The sequence below is a fragment of the Leptodactylus fuscus genome, unplaced genomic scaffold (assembly GCF_031893055.1).
Source record: "Leptodactylus fuscus isolate aLepFus1 unplaced genomic scaffold, aLepFus1.hap2 HAP2_SCAFFOLD_766, whole genome shotgun sequence".
NCBI classification, from domain to species: domain Eukaryota; kingdom Metazoa; phylum Chordata; class Amphibia; order Anura; family Leptodactylidae; genus Leptodactylus; species Leptodactylus fuscus.
This window is the reverse complement of record NW_027440805.1, coordinates 2,650-27,806: the sequence shown is the minus strand read 5'-3', so window position 1 is coordinate 27,806 and position 25,157 is coordinate 2,650. Positions and strand designations below refer to the sequence as shown.

Here is a 25,157-nt window from a genome sequence, read left to right as displayed (position 1 = left end):
ATCTTGCAGAAAGCTTCCACAGTGGGGGGCACATACTTTTTGCTCTATAGTATAGCTGAGAGCTGAATGTGGGTGTGAGGATTGATGACATCAGGTGAAGGAACCACACAAGACGGACTGAATAAATAATTCACTTCTATGATCAGTAAAAAACACAAGCTGGTGACATGAGCAGGGGGTGCGAGGCCGGACCCCCCCTCCAATCCTCCCGACCTCCGGGCCAGGGCCACAGATGACACAACGCCCCAGGAATAGACCCCAGGAAAAGGCACTTACAGAGCGGCTCTCTGTATGAGGGAATACTTGGGCCCCCAGATAATGGGGCCCCCAGCGGCCGCCCTCCTGTCACTTGCTGTCGTGTTGCGCACTCTGTAGGGGCAGGTTCTCCAGCGCCGATTTACTGATGGTGCCGTAGGCCTGCGTGTAACTGTGCAGAGACGCCTTAGGGTCCCCCGATGTGCTGATATTAGTCGCCCCCTGAAACATCTTCTTACTGAACTTCTGGACAGACCGGACATCGCGGGGCGGAACCATGGGGGTGCGCTGGTTCTGTAGAGGGAAGACCAGTTACCACCAGTATACAGAGCTCCCCATCGCTCCCAGTATCACCAGTATACAGAGCTCCCCATCGCTCCCAGTATCACCAGTATACAGAGCTCCCCGTCGCCCCCAGTATCACCAGTATACAGAGCTCCCCGTCGCTCCCAGTATCACCAGTATACAGAGCTCCCCATCGCCCCCAGTATCACCAGTATACAGAGCTCCCCGTCGCTCCCAGTATCACCAGTACACAGAGCTCCCCATCGCTCCCAGTATCACCAGTATACAGAGCTCCCCATCGCCCCCAGTATCACCAGTATACAGAGCTCCCCATCGCTCCCAGTATCACCAGTATACAGAGCTCCCCGTCGCTCCCAGTATCACCAGTATACAGAGCTCCCCATCGCTCCCAGTATCACCAGTATACAGAGCTCCCCGTCGCTCCCAGTATCACCAGTATACAGAGCTCCCCATCGCCCCCAGTATCACCAGTATACAGAGCTCCCCGTCGCTCCCAGTATCACCAGTACACAGAGCTCCCCATCGCTCCCAGTATCACCAGTATACAGAGCTCCCCATCGCCCCCAGTATCACCAGTATACAGAGCTCCCCGTCGCTCCCAGTATCACCAGTATACAGAGCTCCCCATCGCTCCCAGTATCACCAGTATACAGAGCTCCCCATCGCTCCCCATCACTCCCAGTATACAGAGCTCCCCGTCGCTCCCAGTATCACCAGTATACAGAGCTCCCCATCGCTCCCAGTATCACCAGTATACAGAGCTCCCCATCGCTCCCAGTATCACCAGTATACAGAGCTCCCCATCGCTCCCAGTACCACCAGTATACAGAGCTCCCCATCGCTCCCAGTACCACCAGTATACAGAGCTCCCCATCGCTCCCAGTATCACCAGTATACAGAGCTCCCCATCGCTCCCAGTATCACCAGTATACAGAGCTCCCCATCGCTCCCAGTATCACCAGTATACAGAGCTCCCCATCGCTCCCAGTATCACCAGTATACAGAGCTCCCCATCGCTCCCAGTATCACCAGTATACAGAGCTCCCCATCGCTCCCAGTATCACCAGTATACAGAGCTCCCCATCGCTCCCAGTATCACCAGTATACAGAGCTCCCCATCGCTCCCAGTACCACCAGTATACAGAGCTCCCCATCGCTCCCAGTATCACCAGTATACAGAGCTCCCCATCGCTCCCAGTATACAGAGCTCCCCATCGCTCCCAGTATACAGAGCTCCCCATCGCTCCCAGTATCACCAGTATACAGAGCTCCCCGTCACTCCCAGTATCACCAGTATACAGAGCTCCCCATCGCTCCCAGTATCACCAGTATACAGAGCTCCCCATCGCTCCCAGTATCACCAGTATACAGAGCTCCCCCATCGCTCCCCATCACTCCCAGTATACAGAGCTCCCCATCGCTCCCAGTATCACCAGTATACATCGCTCCCCATCGCTCCCAGTATCACCAGTATACAGAGCTCCCCATCGCTCCCAGTATCACCAGTATACAGAGCTCCCCATCGCTCCCAGTATCACCAGTATACATCGCTCCCCATCGCTCCCAGTATCACCAGTATACAGAGCTCCCCATCACTCCCAGTATCACCAGTATACAGAGCTCCCCATCGCTCCCAGTATCACCAGTATACAGAGCTCCCCATCACTCCCAGTATCACCAGTATACAGAGCTCCCCATCGCTCCCAGTATCACCAGTATACAGAGCTCCCCATCGCTCCCAGTATCACCAGTATACAGAGCTCCCTATCGCTCCCAGTATCACCAGTATACAGAGCTCCCCATCGCTCCCAGTATCACCAGTATACAGAGCTCCCCATCACTCCCAGTATCACCAGTATACAGAGCTCCCCGTCGCTCCCAGTATCACCAGTATACAGAGTTCCCCGTCGCTCCCAGTATCACCAGTATACAGAGCTCCCCATCGCTCCCAGTATACAGAGCTCCCCATCGCTCCCAGTATCACCAGTATACAGAGCTCCCCATCGCTCCCAGTATACAGAGCTCCCCATCGCTCCCAGTATCACCAGTATACAGAGCTCCCCATCGCTCCCAGTATCACCAGTATACAGAGCTCCCCATCGCTCCCAGTATCACCAGTATACAGAGCTCCCCATCGCTCCCAGTATCACCAGTATACAGAGCTCCCCATCGCTCCCAGTACCACCAGTATACAGAGCTCCCCATCGCTCCCAGTATCACCAGTATACAGAGCTCCCCATCGCTCCCAGTATACAGAGCTCCCCATCGCTCCCAGTATACAGAGCTCCCCATCGCTCCCCATCACTCCCAGTATACAGAGCTCCCCATCGCTCCAGTATCACCAGTATACATCGCTCCCCATCGCTCCCAGTATCACCAGTATACAGAGCTCCCCATCGCTCCCAGTATCACCAGTATACAGAGCTCCCCATCGCTCCCAGTATCACCAGTATACATCGCTCCCCATCGCTCCCAGTATCACCAGTATACAGAGCTCCCCATCACTCCCAGTATCACCAGTATACAGAGCTCCCCATCGCTCCCAGTATCACCAGTATACAGAGCTCCCCATCACTCCCAGTATCACCAGTATACAGAGCTCCCCATCACTCCCAGTATCACCAGTATACAGAGCTCCCCATCGCTCCCAGTATCACCAGTATACAGAGCTCCCTATCGCTCCCAGTATCACCAGTATACAGAGCTCCCCATCGCTCCCAGTATCACCAGTATACAGAGCTCCCCATCACTCCCAGTATCACCAGTATACAGAGCTCCCCGTCGCTCCCAGTATCACCAGTATACAGAGTTCCCCGTCGCTCCCAGTATCACCAGTATACAGAGCTCCCCATCGCTCCCAGTATACAGAGCTCCCCATCGCTCCCAGTATCACCAGTATACAGAGCTCCCCATCGCTCCCCGTCATTCCCAGTATACAGAGCTCCCCATCGCTCCCAGTATACAGAGCTCCCCATCGCTCCCAGTATACAGAGCTCCCCATCGCTCCCAGTATCACCAGTATACAGAGTTCCATATCGCTCCCAGTATCACCAGTATACAGAGCTCCCCATCGCTCCCAGTATCACCAGTATACAGAGCTCCCCATCGCTCCCAGTATCACCAGTATACAGAGCTCCCCATCGCTCCCAGTATCACCAGTATACAGAGCTCCCCGTCGCTCCCAGTATCACCAGTATACAGAGCTCCCCGTCACTCCCAGTATCACCAGTACACAGAGCTCCCCATCGCTCCCAGTATCACCAGTATACAGAGCTCCCCATCGCTCCCAGTATCACCAGTATACAGAGCTCCCCATCGCTCCCAGTATCACCAGTATACAGAGCTCCCCATCACTCCCAGTATCACCAGTATACAGAGCTCCCATCACTCCCAGTATTACCAGTATACAGAGCTCCCATCGCTCCCAGTATACAGAGCTCCCCATCGCTCCCAGTATCACCAGTATACAGAGCTCTCCATCGCTCCCAGTATCACCAGTATACAGAGCTCCCCATCGCTCCCAGTATCACCAGTATACATCGCTCCCCATCGCTCCCAGTATCACCAGTATACAGAGCTCCCCATCGCTCCCAGTATCACCAGTATACAGAGCTCCCCATCGCTCCCAGTATCACCAGTATACAGAGCTCCCATCGCTCCCAGTATCACCAGTATACAGAGCTCCCCATCGCTCCCAGTATCACCAGTATACAGAGCTCCCCATCGCTCCCAGTATCACCAGTATACAGAGCTCTCCATCGCTCCCAGTATCACCAGTATACAGAGCTCCCCATCGCTCCCAGTATCACCAGTATACAGAGCTCCCCATCGCTCCCAGTATCACCAGTATACAGAGCTCTCCATCGCTCCCAGTATCACCAGTATACAGAGCTCCCCATCGCTCCCAGTATCACCAGTATACAGAGCTCCCCATCACTCCCAGTATCACCAGTATACAGAGCTCTCCATCGCTCCCAGTATCACCAGTATACAGAGCTCCCCATCGCTCCCAGTATCACCAGTATACAGAGCTCTCCATCGCTCCCAGTATACAGAGCTCCCCATCACTCCCAGTATCACCAGTATACAGAGCTCCCCATCACTCCCAGTATCACCAGTATACAGAGCTCTCCATCGCTGCCAGTATCACCAGTATACAGAGCTCCCCATCGCTCACCGTCATTCCCAGTATACAGAGCTCCCCATCACTCCCAGTATCACCAGTATACAGAGCTCCCCATCGCTCCCAGTATCACCAGTATACAGAGCTCCCATCGCTCCCAGCATCACCAGTATACAGAGCTTCCCATCGCTCCCAGTATCACCAGTATACAGAGCTCCCCATCACTCCCAGTATCACCAGTATACAGAGCTCCCATCGCTCCCAGTATCACCAGTATACAGAGCTCCCCGTCGCTCCCAGTATCACCAGTATACAGAGCTCCCCATCGCCCCCAGTATCACCAGTATACAGAGCTCCCCGTCACTCCCAGTATCACCAGTACACAGAGCTCTCCATCGCTCCAGTATCACCAGTATACAGAGCTCCCCATCGCTCCCAGTATCACCAGTATACAGAGCTCCCCGTCGCTCCCAGTATCACCAGTATACAGAGCTCCCTATCGCTCCCAGTATCACCAGTATACAGAGCTCCCCATCGCTCCCAGCATCACCAGTATACAGAGCTCCCCATCGCTCCCAGTATCACCAGTATACAGAGCTCCCCATCGCTCCCAGTATCACCAGTATACAGAGCTCCCCATCGCTCCCAGTATCACCAGTATACAGAGCTCCCCCATCGCTCCCCATCACTCCCAGTATACAGAGCTCCCCATCGCTCCCAGTATCACCAGTATACAGAGCTCCCCATCGCTCCCAGTATCACCAGTATACAGAGCTCCCCATCGCTCCCAGTATCACCAGTATACAGAGCTCCCCATCGCTCCCCGTCATTCCAGTATACAGAGCTCCCCATCGCTCCCAGTATCACCAGTATACAGAGCTCCCCATCGCTCCCAGTATCACCAGTATACAGAGCTCCCCATCGCTCCCAGTATCACCAGTATACAGAGCTCCCCATCGCTCCCCATCACTCCCAGTATACAGAGCTCCCCATCGCTCCCAGTATCACCAGTATACAGAGCTCCCCGTCGCTCCCAGTATCACCAGTATACAGAGCTCCCCGTCACTCCCAGTATCACCAGTACACAGAGCTCTCCATCGCTCCCAGTATCACCAGTATACAGAGCTCCCCATCGCTCCCAGTATCACCAGTATACAGAGCTCCCCATCGCTCCCAGTATCACCAGTATACAGAGCTCCCCATCGCTCCCAGTATCACCAGTATACAGAGCTCCCCGTCGCTCCCAGTATCACCAGTATACAGAGCTCCCTATCGCTCCAGTATCACCAGTATACAGAGCTCCCCATCGCTCCCAGCATCACCAGTATACAGAGCTCCCCATCGCTCCCAGTATCACCAGTATACAGAGCTCCCCATCGCTCCCAGTATCACCAGTATACAGAGCTCCCCATCGCTCCCAGTATCACCAGTATACAGAGCTCCCCCATCGCTCCCCATCACTCCCAGTATACAGAGCTCCCCATCGCTCCCAGTATCACCAGTATACAGAGCTCCCCATCGCTCCCAGTATCACCAGTATACAGAGCTCCCCATCGCTCCCAGTATCACCAGTATACAGAGCTCCCCATCGCTCCCCGTCATTCCCAGTATACAGAGCTCCCCATCGCTCCCAGTATCACCAGTATACAGAGCTCCCCATCGCTCCCAGTATCACCAGTATACAGAGCTCCCCATCGCTCCCAGTATCACCAGTATACAGAGCTCCCCCATCGCTCCCCATCACTCCCAGTATACAGCGCTCCCCATCGCTCCCAGTATACAGAGCTCCCCATCGCTCCCAGTATCACCAGTATACAGAGCTCCCCATCGCTCCCAGTATCACCAGTATACAGAGCTCCCCATCGCTCCCAGTATCACCAGTATACAGAGCTCCCCATCGCTCCCAGTATCACCAGTATACAGAGCTCCCCATCGCTCCCAGTATCACCAGTATACAGAGCTCCCCGTCACTCCCAGTATCACCAGTATACAGAGCTCCCCATCGCTCCCAGTATCACCAGTATACAGAGCTCCCCATCGCTCCCAGTACCACCAGTATACAGAGCTCCCCATCGCTCCCAGTACCACCAGTATACAGAGCTCCCCATCGCTCCCAGTATCACCAGTATACAGAGCTCCCCATCGCTCCCAGTATCACCAGTATACAGAGCTCCCCATCGCTCCCAGTATCACCAGTATACAGAGCTCCCCATCGCTCCCAGTATCACCAGTATACAGAGCTCCCCATCGCTCCCAGTATCACCAGTATACAGAGCTCCCCATCGCTCCCCGTCATTCCCAGTATACAGAGCTCCCCATCGCTCCCAGTATCACCAGTATACAGAGCTCCCCATCGCTCCCAGTATCACCAGTATACAGAGCTCCCCATCGCTCCCAGTATCACCAGTACACAGAGCTCCCCATCGCTCCCAGTATCACCAGTATACAGAGCTCCCCATCGCTCCCAGTATCACCAGTATACAGAGCTCCCCATCGCTCCCAGTATCACCAGTATACAGAGCTCCCCATCGCTCCCAGTATCACCAGTATACAGAGCTCCCCGTCGCTCCCAGTATCACCAGTATACAGAGCTCCCCGTCGCTCCCAGTATCACCAGTACACAGAGCTCCCCATCGCTCCCAGTATCACCAGTATACAGAGCTCCCCATCGCTCACCGTCATTCCCAGTATACAGAGCTCCCCATCGCTCCCAGTATCACCAGTATACAGAGCTCCCCATCGCTCCCAGTATTACCAGTATACAGAGCTCTCCATCGCTCCCAGTATCACCAGTATACAGAGCTCTCCATCGCTCCCAGTATCACCAGTATACAGAGCTCCCTATCGCTCCCAGTATCACCAGTATACAGAGCTCCCCATCGCTCCCAGTATCACCAGTATACAGAGCTCCCCATCGCTCCCAGTATCACCAGTATACAGAGCTCCCCATCGCTCCCAGTATCACCAGTATACAGAGCTCCCCATCGCTCCCAGTATCACCAGTATACAGAGCTCCCCATCGCTCCCAGTATCACCAGTATATAGATTTCTCACCAGTCTGGCGCTGACGGCTGCCACGCTGACTGTTGCGGCAGGCGTGGTGTCCTTCCGGGTCAGAGGGTTGTTAGGGGCGGCCGCCCTCGCCTGCTGGGTTAGGGTGACGGAGCGGCTACGCGTCACTGGCGCCGTCTTACCACGAGGCTCCGCCCTCTTATTGATCTGGGGGAGAAATCAGAAGATTCTGAAGAGAAAACTACCAGATATGTGGGGGCTCCGGCATCAGATCTGGCCTGAGGGGGCAGCGTGGGGGTACAAGGGGGTGGGGTCAGGAGAGGGGTACAAGGGGGTGGGGTCAGCATGGGGGCACAAGGGGGTGGGGTCAGGAGAGGGGTACAAGGGGGTGGGCCCAGCATGGGGGTACAAGGGGGTGAGGTCAGTAGAGGCCAGGATGGGGACACAAGGGGGTGGGGACTGGAGGGGTTAAGATGTGGATAGAAGAGGGTGGGTTCAGGGTGGCCAGGAGGGGTCAGGGTCTGCTTGGGCTGATTCCTGGGCTCATCTTCTGCTAGTCATGGCCGCTGCTCCTTTTGTTAACCCTCTGACTACCAATTGAAATTCAGGGGTTAATTTTCTATATAACAGCACATGGCAGCCATTACACGAGAGGCCTGCTCAGCCGCACACATCTTACCGCCTGGGCCCCGCAGCACGTGGAGGGGTCCTGGCTCTGCTGACTTCCAGATCGTTTTTGCTGGGGAGCAACTCTCCAATGGCCGACAACCGCTGGAAGAGAAACTGCTTTAAAATAACTATAGACGGGTACACATGTAAGGAGAGAGCAAGACAGGGACGGAGAGGGGCAGGACAGGCAGATGCACACGTAAGGAGAGAGCAAGACGGGTGGAGAGGGGCAGGACAGGCAAGTACACACGTAAGGAGAGAGCAAGACGGGTGGAGAGGGGCAGGACAGGCAAGTACACACGTAAGGAGAGAGCAAGACGGACTGAGAGGGGCAGGACAGGCAAGTACACACGTAAGGAGAGAGCAAGACGGACGGAGAGGGGCAGGACAGGCAAGTACACACGTAAGGAGAGAGCAAGACAGGGACGGAGAGGGGCAGGACAGGCAGGTGCACACGTAAGGAGAGAGCAAGACGGGTGGAGAGGGGCAGGACAGGCAAGTACACACGTAAGGAGAGAGCAAGACAGGGACGGAGAGGGGCAGGACAGGCAGGTGCACACGTAAGGAGAGAGCAAGACAGGGACGGAGAGGGGCAGGACAGGCAAGTACACACGTAAGGAGAGAGCAAGACAGGGACGGAGAGGGGCAGGACAGGCAGATGCACACGTAAGGAGAGAGCAAGACGGGTGGAGAGGGGCAGGACAGGCAAGTACACACGTAAGGAGAGAGCAAGACGGGTGGAGAGGGGCAGGACAGGCAAGTACACACGTAAGGAGAGAGCAAGACGGGTGGAGAGGGGCAGGACAGGCAAGTACACACGTAAGGAGAGAGCAAGACGGACTGAGAGGGGCAGGACAGGCAAGTACACACGTAAGGAGAGAGCAAGACGGACGGAGAGGGGCAGGACAGGCAGGTACACACGTAAGGAGAGAGCAAGACAGGGACTGAGAGGGGCAGGACAGGCAGGTGCACACGTAAGGAGAGAGCAAGACGGGTGGAGAGGGGCAGGACAGGCAAGTACACACGTAAGGAGAGAGCAAGACGGGTGGAGAGGGGCAGGACAGGCAAGTACACACGTAAGGAGAGAGCAAGACGGACGGAGAGGGGCAGGACAGGCAAGTACACACGTAAGGAGAGAGCAAGACGGACTGAGAGGGGCAGGACAGGCAAGTACACACGTAAGGAGAGAGCAAGACGGACGGAGAGGGGCAGGACAGGCAGGTACACACGTAAGGAGAGAGCAAGACAGGGACTGAGAGGGGCAGGACAGGCAGGTGCACACGTAAGGAGAGAGCAAGACGGGTGGAGAGGGGCAGGACAGGCAAGTACACACGTAAGGAGAGAGCAAGACGGGTGGAGAGGGGCAGGACAGGCAAGTACACACGTAAGGAGAGAGCAAGACGGACTGAGAGGGGCAGGACAGGCAGGTACACACGTAAGGAGAGAGCAAGACGGACGGAGAGGGGCAGGACAGGCAAGTACACACGTAAGGAGAGAGCAAGACGGGTGGAGAGGGGCAGGACAGGCAAGTACACACGTAAGGAGAGAGCAAGACGGACTGAGAGGGGCAGGACAGGCAAGTACACACGTAAGGAGAGAGCAAGACGGACGGAGAGGGGCAGGACAGGCAGGTACACACGTAAGGAGAGAGCAAGACAGGGACTGAGAGGGGCAGGACAGGCAGGTGCACACGTAAGGAGAGAGCAAGACGGGTGGAGAGGGGCAGGACAGGCAAGTACACACGTAAGGAGAGAGCAAGACGGGTGGAGAGGGGCAGGACAGGCAAGTACACACGTAAGGAGAGAGCAAGACGGACGGAGAGGGGCAGGACAGGCAAGTACACACGTAAGGAGAGAGCAAGACGGACTGAGAGGGGCAGGACAGGCAGGTGCACACGTAAGGAGAGAGCAAGACGGACGGAGAGGGGCAGGACAGGCAGGTGCACACGTAAGGAGAGAGCAAGACAGGGACGGAGAGGGGCAGGACAGGCAGGTGCACACGTAAGGAGAGAGCAAGACAGGGACGGAGAGGGGCAGGACAGGCAGGTGCACACGTAAGGAGAGAGCAAGACAGGGACTGAGAGGGGCAGGACAGGCAGGTGCACATGAAAGAAAAGAGAGCGAGTCGGGGCAGAGAATGACGGATAACTTCTGGAGCATATACGTCACGTACGCTGGCTGACACTGTGAGTTATGGGGTTGTATACAGGAGAACTCTGCAGGTTGTTCTGCACACAGCTGTCAGTCTTTGGGGCAGATTCACTCATGGCGGTTTTCCCATGGCTGGTGTTGGGTATAGGGGGCGCTGTGTCCTTTGCCCGAGTACAGTTTGAGTCCTCAGGAGATTTGGCCGCAGGTTCGGAGCCTTCTTTCAGGATCTCCCTCTTCTGCCTCCGAGTGTTGATCTTCCTTTCCAGAATCATCTAGAGAAGTAAAAAAGTGTCAGGTGATGAGAAGGATCTGCAGGAGCCGCGGGCCCGATCCTCCTGGGTCTCTCCACCCCTCAAGACGCCATTAATGTAGTGGCTCCCCAGGCCCAATGATCACCTCATACAACTTGTTCCTGTACTCGGCCACAGACAACTGAATGTCGTCATCCAGAGGGAGAATGACATCATAATCCAGCGCCGGCTCCCGGGCCACAGAGTGGAACCTGAAAGGACATGCAGGAGGTCAAAGGATGGAGGGCAGGGGGAGGGGAGGTCACAGGATAGAGAGGGAGGGGTTCACAGGATGGAGAGGGAGAAGAGACCTCAACGCAAGGACAGGCACAGAGATAGACTACCTGCCCCCTGACGACAACCCACATACGCACGGTAGTGAGATCCACCACCCAGAACCCACACAGACAAGAAGAAACAGCCAGGACAGAACTGTCAACAAGAGTGGGAGACAACTGCTGAACATGTGCCGAAGCCTAGGACTGTACATAATAAACGGACGTACCACAGGCGATCCCAGAGGACGCTTCACACTAAACTCTCAAGTGGGCAACAGCGTGGTGGACTATGCCATTACAGACGCAGACCTGTCAGACATTGAAGACTTCACAATCGCACCTGACTCCCATCTATCAGACCACAACCAGATCCTACTATACATGAGAACCAGGAACAAAACACCCACACATGAGCCCCAACAGTCCGGCCTCTACAACCTACCAAGACATTTCACATGGGCCAACCACCAGGCCATAGAATATAGCAACGCAACCAACCGACCCGAAATCAAGACACTGCTCACAAACTTCCATACAAACACCTATCAGCCAGACCAACAGGGAGTCACCAGAGCTGTGAAGGATCTCAAGTACATCCTACAGACCACAGCAGAACTAGCAGGCCTGAAACCAACCAAACCCATAAGACAAACCAACAAACAGTCCCACAAATGGTTCGACAGCGACTGCAGAGCACTACGCCATACCCTAAGAACAGCCTCCAACCAAAAACACAGGGACCCCAACAACAAGGAGGTGAGGGAAGCCTACAGCAATCTATGCAAGCAATACAAGAGCACCCTCAGAGAGAAGAAACAGAGATACCTCTCCCACAAAATACAGCAACTAGAGGACTCCCTCCAGGACAGCTCATTCTGGGAGACCTGGCACCACATGGGCACAAAGCCCAAGAAAAACTCTCTCCACATCCAAAATGGCAATATCTGGCTCAACTACTTCAGAGGTCTCTACAAAAACATCCCAGAAGAAGAACTAACTCCAGAACAGCAACAGATAATCACCAAACTGAGGGACATGGAGAAAGTCATCAAAGACTTCCAGAACCCTCTGGACTCACCAATCACCATAAAAGATATACAGGAAAGAATTGCCCTGCTGAAAGGCAAAAAGGCCAGTGGCCCTGACGGCATCCTACCAGAGATGATCAAATACAGCCCTCCAGCAATACACGCGGCACTGGCAAAGCTATTCACCCTCGTGCTCAATGCTGGACACTTCCCCGAAGACTGGAACAAAGGGCTCATAACCCCCATCTACAAGAATGGGGACCAATATGACCCCAACAACTACAGAGGGATCTGCGACAGCAGCACATAGCTGGGGAAACTGTTCAACAGCATCATCAATAACAGAATCCTCACCTTCCTCACACAACACGGGGTCCTCAGCAAGAGCCAAGCAGGGTTCATGCCAAACCACCGCACCACAGACCATATCTACACCCTGCACAGCCTCATCAAGACGCACGTCCACAACACCAGAAGAGGCAAGATATTCACCTGCTTCGTGGACTTTAAGAAGGCGTTTGATTCAGTATGGCACCCAGGCCTACTCCTAAAACTCCTAGAGAGTGGAATAGGAGGAAGAACGTACGACGTCATCAAGAGCTCCTACACCGGAAACCAGTGCAGTGTGAAGGTGAATGGGAAAAGGACAGCATACTTCCAACAGGCCCGAGGGGTCAGACAAGGCTGTAGCCTGAGCCCAACGCTCTTCAACATCTATATCAATGAACTGGCTACAGCCCTGGAGGCCTCACCAACCCCAGGCCTCACCCTGAACAATCGAGAGGTGAAGTTCCTGCTATACGCCGATGACCTCCTACTCCTGGCCCCCACCGAGAAAGACCTCCAAGAAAGCCTGTCAGTGCTGGAAAAATTCAGCACCACATGGGCCCTACCCATCAACCAGAAGAAGACCAAAGTCATGGTATTCCAGAAGAAGGGCCACAATAAAGCCTCCACCACCTCACAATTCACACTGAACGGCTCCACACTGGAGAAAACCAACAGCTACACCGACCTGGGGCTGGAGCTCAGCCAATCAGGAAGCTTCAAAGCAGCAATAGAAACCCTGAAAGCAAAAGCCTGCAGAACCTTCTACGCCATCAGAAGACAACTGTACCACCTCAAACCACCGGTGAGGGTCTGGATGAAGATATTTGACGCAGTCATCTCCCCGATCCTTCTCTATGGCAGTGAGGTTTGGGGCCCAGCCACCTACCCAGACCAGTCAAGGTGGGATTCCAGCCCAACAGAGAACTTCCACCTGGAGTTCTGCAAATACCTGCTCCATGTCCATCGCAACACCAGCAACATGGCCTGCAGGGCAGAGCTAGGCAGACTCCCCCTATGGCTCACCATACAGAAGAGGGCGCTAGCTTTCCAGGCACACATCCAGGGGAGCGACTCCTACCACCACCAAGCCTGGCTAAGCCACCGGAGCAAACCAGACACCCACCAACCAAACAGCAGCCAACCACCAAACCAAAAACTCCAACAGATGATAACCAAGGCCGAAATAAAGGCGACCACAGAGGCAAACAGAGAGCGGTACATTGAAGAATGGAGAAACGAAATAAATAACTCCAAGAAACTCACCAATGTGTACCAATCCCTACAAAGGGACTACACCATGGCCACCTACCTGGAGAGAATACGCCACTCCAGGTAGATATCAGTACACACATCTATATACTCCAGGTAGATATTAGTACACACATCTATATACTCCAGGTAGATATTAGTACACACATCTATATACTCCAGGTAGATATTAGTACACACATCTATATACTCCAGGTAGATATCAGTACACTCATCTATATACTCCAGGTAGATATCAGTACACACATCTATATACTCCAGGTAGATATCAGTACACACATCATATACTCCAGGTAGATATCAGTACACACATCTATATACTCCAGGTAGATATCAGTACACACCTGCGCACATACGGGTGCTCCAAGGCCGCATCTGCCGTCAGCCTCTTGTCGGGGTTGAACACCAGAAGTTTGCTGAGCAGGTCTATGGCCTCCGGGGGGCAGCTCAGCGGCAGCAGCTCCAACAGAGGAGTCCTCTGACTACAGACAACATACAGAAGATACAGGACAATAGGTCATAGAATGGGCCAAACATCACAAAACATCGGGGTGCAGTGCTGGACACCCGGGACCTGATATAGGAGGTATACAGGAGAGGACAGTCACCCCTGACCAGGACCTGATGTACAGGAGAGGAGAGGACAGTCACCCCTGACCAGGACCTGATGTACAGGAGAGGAGAGGACAGTCACCCCTGACCAGGACCTGATGTACAGGAGAGGAGAGGACAGTCACCCCCTGACCAGGCCCTGATGTACAGGAGACAGGAGAGGACAGTCACCCCTGACCAGGACCTGATGTACAGGAGAGGAGAGGACAGTCACCCCTGACCAGGACCTGATGTACAGGAGACAGGAGAGGACAGTCACCCCTGACCAGGACCTGATGTACAGGAGAGGAGAGGACAGTCACCCCTGACCAGGACCTGATGTACAGGAGACAGGAGAGGACAGTCACCCCTGACCAGGACCTGATGTACAGGAGAGGAGAGGACAGTCACCCCTGACCAGGACCTGATGTACAGGAGAGGAGAGGACAGTCACCCCTGACCAGGACCTGATGTACAGGAGAGGACAGTCACCCCTGACCAGGACCTGATGTACAGGAGAGGAGAGGACAGTCACCCCTGACCAGGACCTGATGTACAGGAGACAGGAGAGGACAGTCACCCCTGACCAGGACCTGATGTACAGGAGAGGAGAGGACAGTCACCCCTGACCAGGACCTGATGTACAGGAGAGGAGAGGACAGTCACCCCTGACCAGGACCTGATGTACAGGAGAGGAGAGGACAGTCACCCCTGACCAGGACCTGATGTACAGGAGACAGGAGAGGACAGTCACCCCTGACCAGGACCTGATGTACAGGAGAGGAGAGGACAGTCACCCCTGACCAGGACCTGATGTACAGGAGAGGAGAGGACAGTCACCCCTGACCAGGACCTGATGTACAGGAGAGGAGAGGACAGTCACCCCTGACCAGGACCTGATGTACAGGAGAGGAGAGGACAGTCACCCCTGACCAGGACCTGATGTACAGGAGAGGAGAGGACAGTCACCCCTGACCAGGACCTGATGTACAGGAGACAGGAGAGGACAGTCACCCCTGACCAGGCCCTGATGTACAGGAGAGGACAGTCACCCCTGACCAGGACCTGATGTACAGGAGAGGACAGTCACCCCTGACCAGGCCCTGATGTACAGGAGACAGGAGAGGACAGTCACCCCTGACCAGGCCCTGATGTACAGGAGACAGGAGAGGACAGTCACCCCTGACCAGGACCTGATGTACAGGAGACAGGAGAGGACAGTCACCCCTGACCAGGACCTGATGTACAGGAGAGGAGAGGACAGTCACCCCTGACCAGGACCTGATGTACAGGAGAGGACAGTCACCCCTGACCAGGACCTGATGTACAGGAGAGGAGAGGACAGTCACCCCTGACCAGGCCCTGATGTACAGGAGAGGACAGTCACCCCTGACCAGGACCTGATGTACAGGAGAGGACAGTCACCCCTGACCAGGACCTGATGTACAGGAGAGGACAGTCACCCCTGACCAGGACCTGATGTACAGGAGAGGAGAGGACAGTCACCCCTGACCAGGACCTGATGTACAGGAGACAGGAGAGGACAGTCACCCCCTGACCAGGCCCTGATGTACAGGAGACAGGAGAGGACAGTCACCCCTGACCAGGACCTGATGTACAGGAGAGGAGAGGACAGTCACCCCTGACCAGGACCTGATGTACAGGAGACAGGAGAGGACAGTCACCCCTGACCAGGACCTGATGTACAGGAGAGGACAGTCACCCCTGACCAGGACCTGATGTACAGGAGAGGAGAGGACAGTCACCCCCTGACCAGGCCCTGATGTACAGGAGACAGGAGAGGACAGTCACCCCTGACCAGGACCTGATGTACAGGAGAGGAGAGGACAGTCACCCCTGACCAGGACCTGATGTACAGGAGAGGAGAGGACAGTCACCCCTGACCAGGACCTGATGTACAGGAGACAGGAGAGGACAGTCACCCCTGACCAGGCCCTGATGTACAGGAGACAGGAGAGGACAGTCACCCCTGACCAGGACCTGATGTACAGGAGAGGAGAGGACAGTCACCCCTGACCAGGACCTGATGTACAGGAGAGGACAGTCACCCCCTGACCAGGCCCTGATGTACAGGAGACAGGAGAGGACAGTCACCCCTGACCAGGACCTGATGTACAGGAGATAGGAGAGGACAGTCACCCCTGACCAGGCCCTGATGTACAGGAGACAGGAGAGGACAGTCACCCCTGACCAGGACCTGATGTACAGGAGAGGAGAGGACAGTCACCCCTGACCAGGACCTGATGTACAGGAGAGGAGAGGACAGTCACCCCTGACCAGGCCCTGATGTACAGGAGAGGACAGTCACCCCTGACCAGGCCCTGATGTACAGGAGAGGACAGTCACCCCTGACCAGGACCTGATGTACAGGAGAGGACAGTCACCCCTGACCAGGACCTGATGTACAGGAGAGGACAGTCACCCCTGACCAGGACCTGATGTACAGGAGAGGAGAGGACAGTCACCCCTGACCAGGACCTGATGTACAGGAGATAGGAGAGGACAGTCACCCCTGACCAGGCCCTGATGTACAGGAGAGGACAGTCACCCCTGACCAGGACCTGATGTACAGGAGAGGAGAGGACAGTCACCCCTGACCAGGACCTGATGTACAGGAGAGGAGAGGACAGTCACCCCTGACCAGGACCTGATGTACAGGAGATAGGAGAGGACAGTCACCCCCTGACCAGGACCTGATGTACAGGAGACAGGAGAGGACAGTCACCCCTGACCAGGACCTGATGTACAGGAGAGGAGAGGACAGTCACCCCTGACCAGGCCCTGATGTACAGGAGAGGACAGTCACCCCTGACCAGGCCCTGATGTACAGGAGAGGACAGTCACCCCTGACCAGGACCTGATGTACAGGAGAGGACAGTCACCCCTGACCAGGACCTGATGTACAGGAGAGGAGAGGACAGTCACCCCTGACCAGGCCCTGATGTACAGGAGAGGACAGTCACCCCTGACCAGGACCTGATGTACAGGAGACAGGAGAGGACAGTCACCCCTGACCAGGACCTGATGTACAGGAGAGGAGAGGACAGTCACCCCTGACCAGGACCTGATGTACAGGAGAGGAGAGGACAGTCACCCCTGACCAGGACCTGATGTACAGGAGACAGGAGAGGACAGTCACCCCCTGACCAGGACCTGATGTACAGGAGACAGGAGAGGACAGTCACCCCTGACCAGGCCCTGATGTACAGGAGAGGAGAGGACAGTCACCCCTGACCAGGACCTGATGTACAGGAGACAGGAGAGGACAGTCACCCCTGACCAGGACCTGATGTACAGGAGACAGGAGAGGACAGTCACCCCTGACCAGGACCTGATGTACAGGAGAGGACAGTCACCCCCTGACCAGGACCTGATGTACAGGAGACAGGAGAGGACAGTCACCCCTGACCAGGACCTGATGTACAGGAGACAGGAGAGGACAGTCACCCCTGACCAGGACCTGATGTACAGGAGAGGACAGTCACCCCTGACCAGGCCCTGATGTACAGGAGACAGGAGAGGACAGTCACCCCTGACCAGGACCTGATGTACAGGAGAGGAGAGGACAGTCACCCCTGACCAGGCCCTGATGTACAGGAGAGGACAGTCACCCCTGACCAGGCCCTGATGTACAGGAGAGGACAGTCACCCCTGACCAGGACCTGATGTACAGGAGAGGACAGTCACCCCTGACCAGGACCTGATGTACAGGAGAGGAGAGGACAGTCACCCCTGACCAGGACCTGATGTACAGGAGAGGAGAGGACAGTCACCCCTGACCAGGCCCTGATGTACAGGAGAGGACAGTCACCCCTGACCAGGCCCTGATGTACAGGAGAGGACAGTCACCCCTGACCAGGCCCTGATGTACAGGAGAGGACAGTCACCCCTGACCAGGACCTGATGTACAGGAGAGGACAGTCACCCCTGACCAGGCCCTGATGTACAGGAGAGGAGAGGACAGTCACCCCTGACCAGGACCTGATGTACAGGAGAGGAGAGGACAGTCACCCCTGACCAGGCCCTGATGTACAGGAGACAGGAGAGGACAGTCACCCCTGACCAGGCCCTGATGTACAGGAGACAGGAGAGGACAGTCACCCCTGACCAGGACCTGATGTACAGGAGACAGGAGAGGACAGTCACCCCTGACCAGGACCTGATGTACAGGAGACAGGAGAGGACAGTCACCCCTGACCAGGACCTGATGTACAGGAGACAGGAGAGGACAGTCACCCCTGACCAGGACCTGATGTACAGGAGAGGAGAGGACAGTCACCCCTGACCAGGACCTGATGTACAGGAGAGGACAGTCACCCCTGACCAGGACCTGATGTACAGGAGAGGAGAGGACAGTCACCCCTGACCAGGACCTGATGTACAGGAGAGGAGAGGACAGTCACCCCTGACCAGGACCTGATGTACAGGAGAGGAGAGGACAGTCACCCCTGACCAGGACCTGATGTACAGGAGAGGACAGTCACCCCTGACCAGGACCTGATGTACAGGAGAGGACAGTCACCCCTGACCAGGACCTGATGTACAGGAGAGGACAGTCACCCCTGACCAGGACCTGATGTACAGGAGAGGAGAGGACAGTCACCCCCTGACCAGGACCTGATGTACAGGAGAGGACAGTCACCCCCTGACCAGGACCTGATGTACAGGAGAGGACAGTCACCCCTGACCAGGACCTGATGTACAGGAGAGGAGAGGACAGTCACCCCTGACCAGGACCTGATGTACAGGAGAGGACAGTCACCCCTGACCAGGACCTGATGTACAGGAGACAGGAGAGGACAGTCACCCCTGACCAGGACCTGATGTACAGGAGACAGGAGAGGACAGTCACCCCTGACCAGGACCTGATGTACAGGAGACAGGAGAGGACAGTCACCCCTGACCAGGACCTGATGTACAGGAGAGGAGAGGACAGTCACCCCTGACCAGGACCTGATGTACAGGAGAGGACAGTCACCCCTGACCAGGACCTGATGTACAGGAGACAGGAGAGGACAGTCACCCCTGACCAGGACCTGATGTACAGGAGAGGACAGTCACCCCTGACCAGGACCTGATGTACAGGAGACAGGAGAGGACAGTCACCCCTGACCAGGACCTGATGTACAGGAGACAGGAGAGGACAGTCACCCCTGACCAGGACCTGATGTACAGGAGAGGACAGTCACCCCTGACCAGGACCTGATGTACAGGAGACAGGAGAGGACAGTCACCCCTGACCAGGACCTGATGTACAGGAGACAGGAGAGGACAGTCACCCCTGACCAGGACCTGATGTACAGGAGAGGACAGTCACCCCTGACCAGGACCTGATGTACAGGAGAGGACAGTCACCCCTGACCAGGACCTGATGTACAGGAGAGGACAGTCACCCCTGACCAGGACCTGATGTACAGGAGACAGGAGAGGACAGTCACCCCCTGACCAGGACCTGATGTACAGGAGAGGACAGTCACCCCTGACCAGGACCTGATGTACAGGAGACAGGAGAGGACAGTCACCCCTGACCAGGCCCTGATGTACAGGAGAGGAGAGGACAGTCACCCCTGACCAGGACCTGATGTACAGGAGACAGGAGAGGACAGTCACCCCTGACCAGGACCTGATGTACAGGAGACAGGAGAGGACAGTCACCCCTGACCAGGACCTGATGTACAGGAGACAGGAGAGGACAGTCACCCCCTGACCAGGACCTGATGTACAGGAGAGGACAGTCACCCCTGACCAGGACCTGATGTACAGGAGAGGACAGTCACCCCTGACCAGGACCTGATGTACAGGAGAGGACAGTCACCCCTGACCAGGACCTGATGTACAGGAGAGGAGAGGACAGTCACCCCTGACCAGGACCTGATGTACAGGAGACAGGAGAGGACAGTCACCCCTGACCAGGACCTGATGTACAGGAGAGAGGACAGTCACCCCTGACCAGGACCTGATGTACAGGAGACAGGAGAGGACAGTCACCCCTGACCAGGACCTGATGTACAGGAGACAGGAGAGGACAGTCACCCCTGACCAGGACCTGATGTACAGGAGACAGGAGAGGACAGTCACCCCTGACCAGGACCTGATGTACAGGAGACAGGAGAGGACAGTCACCCCTGACCAGGACCTGATGTACAGGAGAGGACAGTCACCCCTGACCAGGACCTGATGTACAGGAGAGGACAGTCACCCCTGACCAGGACCTGATGTACAGGAGACAGGAGAGGACAGTCACCCCTGACCAGGACCTGATGTACAGGAGAGGACAGTCACCCCTGACCAGGACCTGATGTACAGGAGAGGACAGTCACCCCTGACCAGGACCTGATGTACAGGAGAGGAGAGGACAGTCACCCCTGACCAGGACCTGATGTACAGGAGAGGAGAGGACAGTCACCCCTGACCAGGACCTGATGTACAGGAGAGGACAGTCACCCCTGACCAGGACCTGATGTACAGGAGACAGGAGAGGACAGTCACCCCTGACCAGGACCTGATGTACAGGAGAGGACAGTCACCCCTGACCAGGACCTGATGTACAGGAGACAGGAGAGGACAGTCACCCCTGACCAGGACCTGATGTACAGGAGAGCAGAGGACAGTCACCCCTGACCAGGACCTGATGTACAGGAGACAGGAGAGGACAGTCACCCTGACCAGGACCTGATGTACAGGAGACAGGAGAGGACAGTCACCCCTGACCAGGACCTGATGTACAGGAGAGGAGAGGACAGTCACCCCTGACCAGGACCTGATGTACAGGAGAGGAGAGGACAGTCACCCCTGACCAGGACCTGATGTACAGGAGAGGACAGTCACCCCAGGCTCAGCCTCTTACCGCGCATTCATCCGGCTGATCACTGACGCTCCATATTCTGATTTTATGGCCAAGACGTCTGTTAAAAAAAAAAAAAAAAAAATTTAGAAGAGGTGCGACACAGAGAAGGGAAAGAAGTCTGCAGCACACCTACGTCCCTCCCTGTGAGCAGTGATGCAGCACACCTACGTCCCTCCCTGTGAGCAGTGATGCAGCACACCTACGTCCCTCCCTGTGAGCAGTGATGCAGCACACCTACGTCCCTCCCTGTGAGCAGTGATGCAGCACACCTACGTCCCTCCCTGTGAGCAGTGATGCAGCACACCTACGTCCCTCCCTGTGAGCAGTGATGCAGCACACCTACGTCCCTCCCTGTGAGCAGTGATGCAGCACACCTACGTCCCTCCCTGTGAGCAGTGATGCAGCACACCTACGTCCCTCCCTGTGAGCAGTGATGCAGCACACCTACGTCCCTCCCTGTGAGCAGTGATGCAGCACACCTACGTCCCTCCCTGTGAGCAGTGATACAGGCGGCACACCTACCTTCCGGTGAAGGTGCTGGGATGACGCTCATGATGCGCTCTATCTGGTTGATGGTGGAGGTTCCCGGGAATAGCGGTTTCCCAAGCAGCATTTCTGCCAGTATACAGCCGACACTCCACATGTCCACGCCCTTAGTGTACCTGCCGGAGATCAGAGCGGGCACAGTCAGCTACGTGAGCGCCACCTACATGTAACAACCAGGATGCACTCGCACACCTCTAACCTGTGAGACGCCAGTAATATCTCTGGAGCGCGGTACCAGCGTGTAGCCACGTACTCAGTCAGCGCAGGATTCCCAGAATCCTCCTGGATCTGATAGAGGGAGCGCGCCAGGCCAAAGTCACACAGCTTTACCAGGCAGTCGGCGTCCAGCAGGATATTGGAGGGCTGCGGGCACCAAGGGAAAGGGTTAAACACAGAGAGGACCTGACCTCCACCCCCCACCCTACAGAATATTATCTGACCTCCACCCCCCACCCTACAGAATATTATCTGACCTCCACCCCCCACCCTACAGAATATTATCTGACCTCCACCCCCCACCCTACAGAATATTATCTGACCTCCACCCCCCACCCTACAGAATATTATCTGACCTCCACCCCCCACCCTACAGAATATTATCTGACCTCCACCCCCCACCCTACAGAATATTATCTGACCCCCGCCCCCTCCCTATAGAATAATATCTGACCCCGGCCCTACCCATGTGACCCCCGCCATGCCCTGACCTTCTGGTCCCTGTGGATGACGTTCCCGGAGTGCAGGAACTTGGTGGCCTTGAGCAGCTGGTGGAGGATGTAGCGCATGTGCACGTCCTTCAGGAGATTCCCCTTCTTAATCACAGCATGGAGATCTGTCTCTGGGGAAAACCGAAACAAGAGGAGGGGCGAACCATTACATACCGCACGTGGTACAACCCGGAGGCCTGGGCCTCACTCCACATACTATATGGAGTCACATGATTGTGTGTTATATCATATAAGAGGCGGGGCCCATATAATATCTGGAGTCACATGATTGTGTAGTATATCATATAAGAGGCGGGGCACATATATATTGAGTCACATGATTGTGTAGTATATCATATAAGAGGCGGGCACATATATATTGAGTCACATGATTGTGTAGTATATCATATAAGAGGCGGGCACATATAATATATGGAGTCACATGATTGTGTAATATATCATATAAGAGGCGGGGCCCATATAATATATGGAATCACATGATTGTGTGTAATATCATATAAGAGGCGGGCACATATAATATATGGAGTCACATGATTGTGTAGTATATCATATAAGAGGCGGGGCCCATATAATATCTGGAGTCACATGATTGTGTAGTATATCATATAAGAGGCGGGGCACATATATATTGAGTCACATGATTGTGTAGTATATCATATAAGAGGCGGGCACATATAATATATGGAGTCACATGATTGTGTAATATCATATAAGAGGCGGGCACATATAATATATGGAGTCACATGATTGTGTAGGGCACTAATAAGGACATTACCCATATACTCAAACACCAGGTAGATATCCTTGTCGTTCTGAGCCCGGATGACGTTCAGCAGCCGAATAATATTGGGATGTTCCCCAAATTCCTGCAGGAAAACAAACGACACTATACACCGCACTATACCCCCCGATGTCACACTATACACCGCACTATACCCCCCGATGTCACACTATACACCGCACTATACCCCCCGATGTCACACTATACACCGCACTATACCCCCCGATGTCACACTATACACCGCACTATACCCCCCGATGTCACACTATACACCGCACTATACCCCCCGATGTCACACTATACCCCCCGATGTCACACTATACACCGCACTATACCCCCCCGATGTCACACTATACACCGCACTATACCCCCCGATGTCACACTATACACCGCACTATACCCCCCGATGTCACACTATACACCGCACTATACCCCCCGATGTCACACTATACACCGCACTATACCCCCCGATGTCACACTATACACCGCACTATACCCCCGATGTCACACTATACACCGCACTATACCCCCCGATGTCACACTATACACCGCACTATACCCCCCCGATGTCACACTATACCCCCCGATGTCACACTATACACCGCACTATACCCCCCCGATGTCACACTATACACCGCACTATACCCCCCGATGTCACACTATACACCGCACTATACCCCCCCGATGTCACACTATACACCGCACTATACCCCCCGATGTCACACTATACACCGCACTATACCCCCCGATGTCACACTATACACCGCACTATACCCCCCGATGTCACACTATACACCGCACTATACCCCCCGATGTCACACTATACACCGCACTATACCCCCCGATGTCACACTATACCCCCCGATGTCACACTATACACCGCACTATACCCCCCGATGTCACACTATACACCGCACTATACCCCCCGATGTCACACTATACCCCCCGATGTCACACTATACACCGCACTATACCCCCCGATGTCACACTATACACCGCACTATACCCCCCGATGTCACACTATACACCGCACTATACCCCCCCGATGTCACACTATACACCCCGATGTCACACTATACACCGCACTATAACCCCCGATGTCACACTATACACCGCACTATACCCCCCGATGTCACACTATACACCGCACTATACCCCCCGATGTCACACTATACACCGCACTATACCCCCCCGATGTCACACTATACCCCCCGATGTCACACTATACACCGCACTATACCCCCCGATGTCACACTATACACCGCACTATACCCCCCGATGTCACACTATACACCCCGATGTCACACTATACACCGCTCTATACCCCCCGATGTCACACTATACACCGCACTATACCCCCCGATGTCACACTATACACCGCACTATACCCCCCGATGTCACACTATACACCGCACTATACCCCCCGATGTCGCACTATACACCGCACTATACCCCCCGATGTCACACTATACCCCCCGATGTCACACTATACACCGCACTATACCCCCGATGTCACACTATACACCGCACTATACCCCCCGATGTCACACTATACACCGCACTATACCCCCCGATGTCACACTATACACCGCACTATACCCCCGATGTCACACTATACCCCCGATGTCACACTATACACCGCACTATACCCCCCGATGTCACACTATACACCGCACTATACCCCCCGATGTCACACTATACACCGCACTATACCCCCCCGATGTCACACTATACACCCCCGATGTCACACTATACACCGCACTATAACCCCCGATGTCACACTATACACCGCACTATACCCCCCGATGTCACACTATACACCGCACTATACCCCCCGATGTCACACTATACACCGCACTATACCCCCCCGATGTCACACTATACCCCCCGATGTCACACTATACACCGCACTATACCCCCCGATGTCACACTA

The 25,157-nt window shown here is 55.1% G+C and overlaps 1 protein-coding gene across 1 annotated transcript; it reads right to left on the bottom strand.

The window, feature by feature from the left end:
- Positions 1 to 85: 85 nt before the first annotated feature.
- Positions 86 to 23,329, bottom strand: MAPK15 (mitogen-activated protein kinase 15; the record flags this gene model as incomplete). The annotated part of the gene is made up of 11 exons (XM_075261991.1): positions 86 to 549; positions 7,739 to 7,903; positions 8,376 to 8,467; positions 10,538 to 10,787; positions 10,912 to 11,017; positions 14,055 to 14,192; positions 21,170 to 21,227; positions 21,692 to 21,831; positions 21,915 to 22,078; positions 22,423 to 22,553; positions 23,219 to 23,329. Coding segments are annotated over 11 exons (1,559 nt in total), but the record flags the coding sequence as incomplete, so codon positions are not given.
- Between the last annotated feature and the right edge of the window lie 1,828 nt (positions 23,330 to 25,157).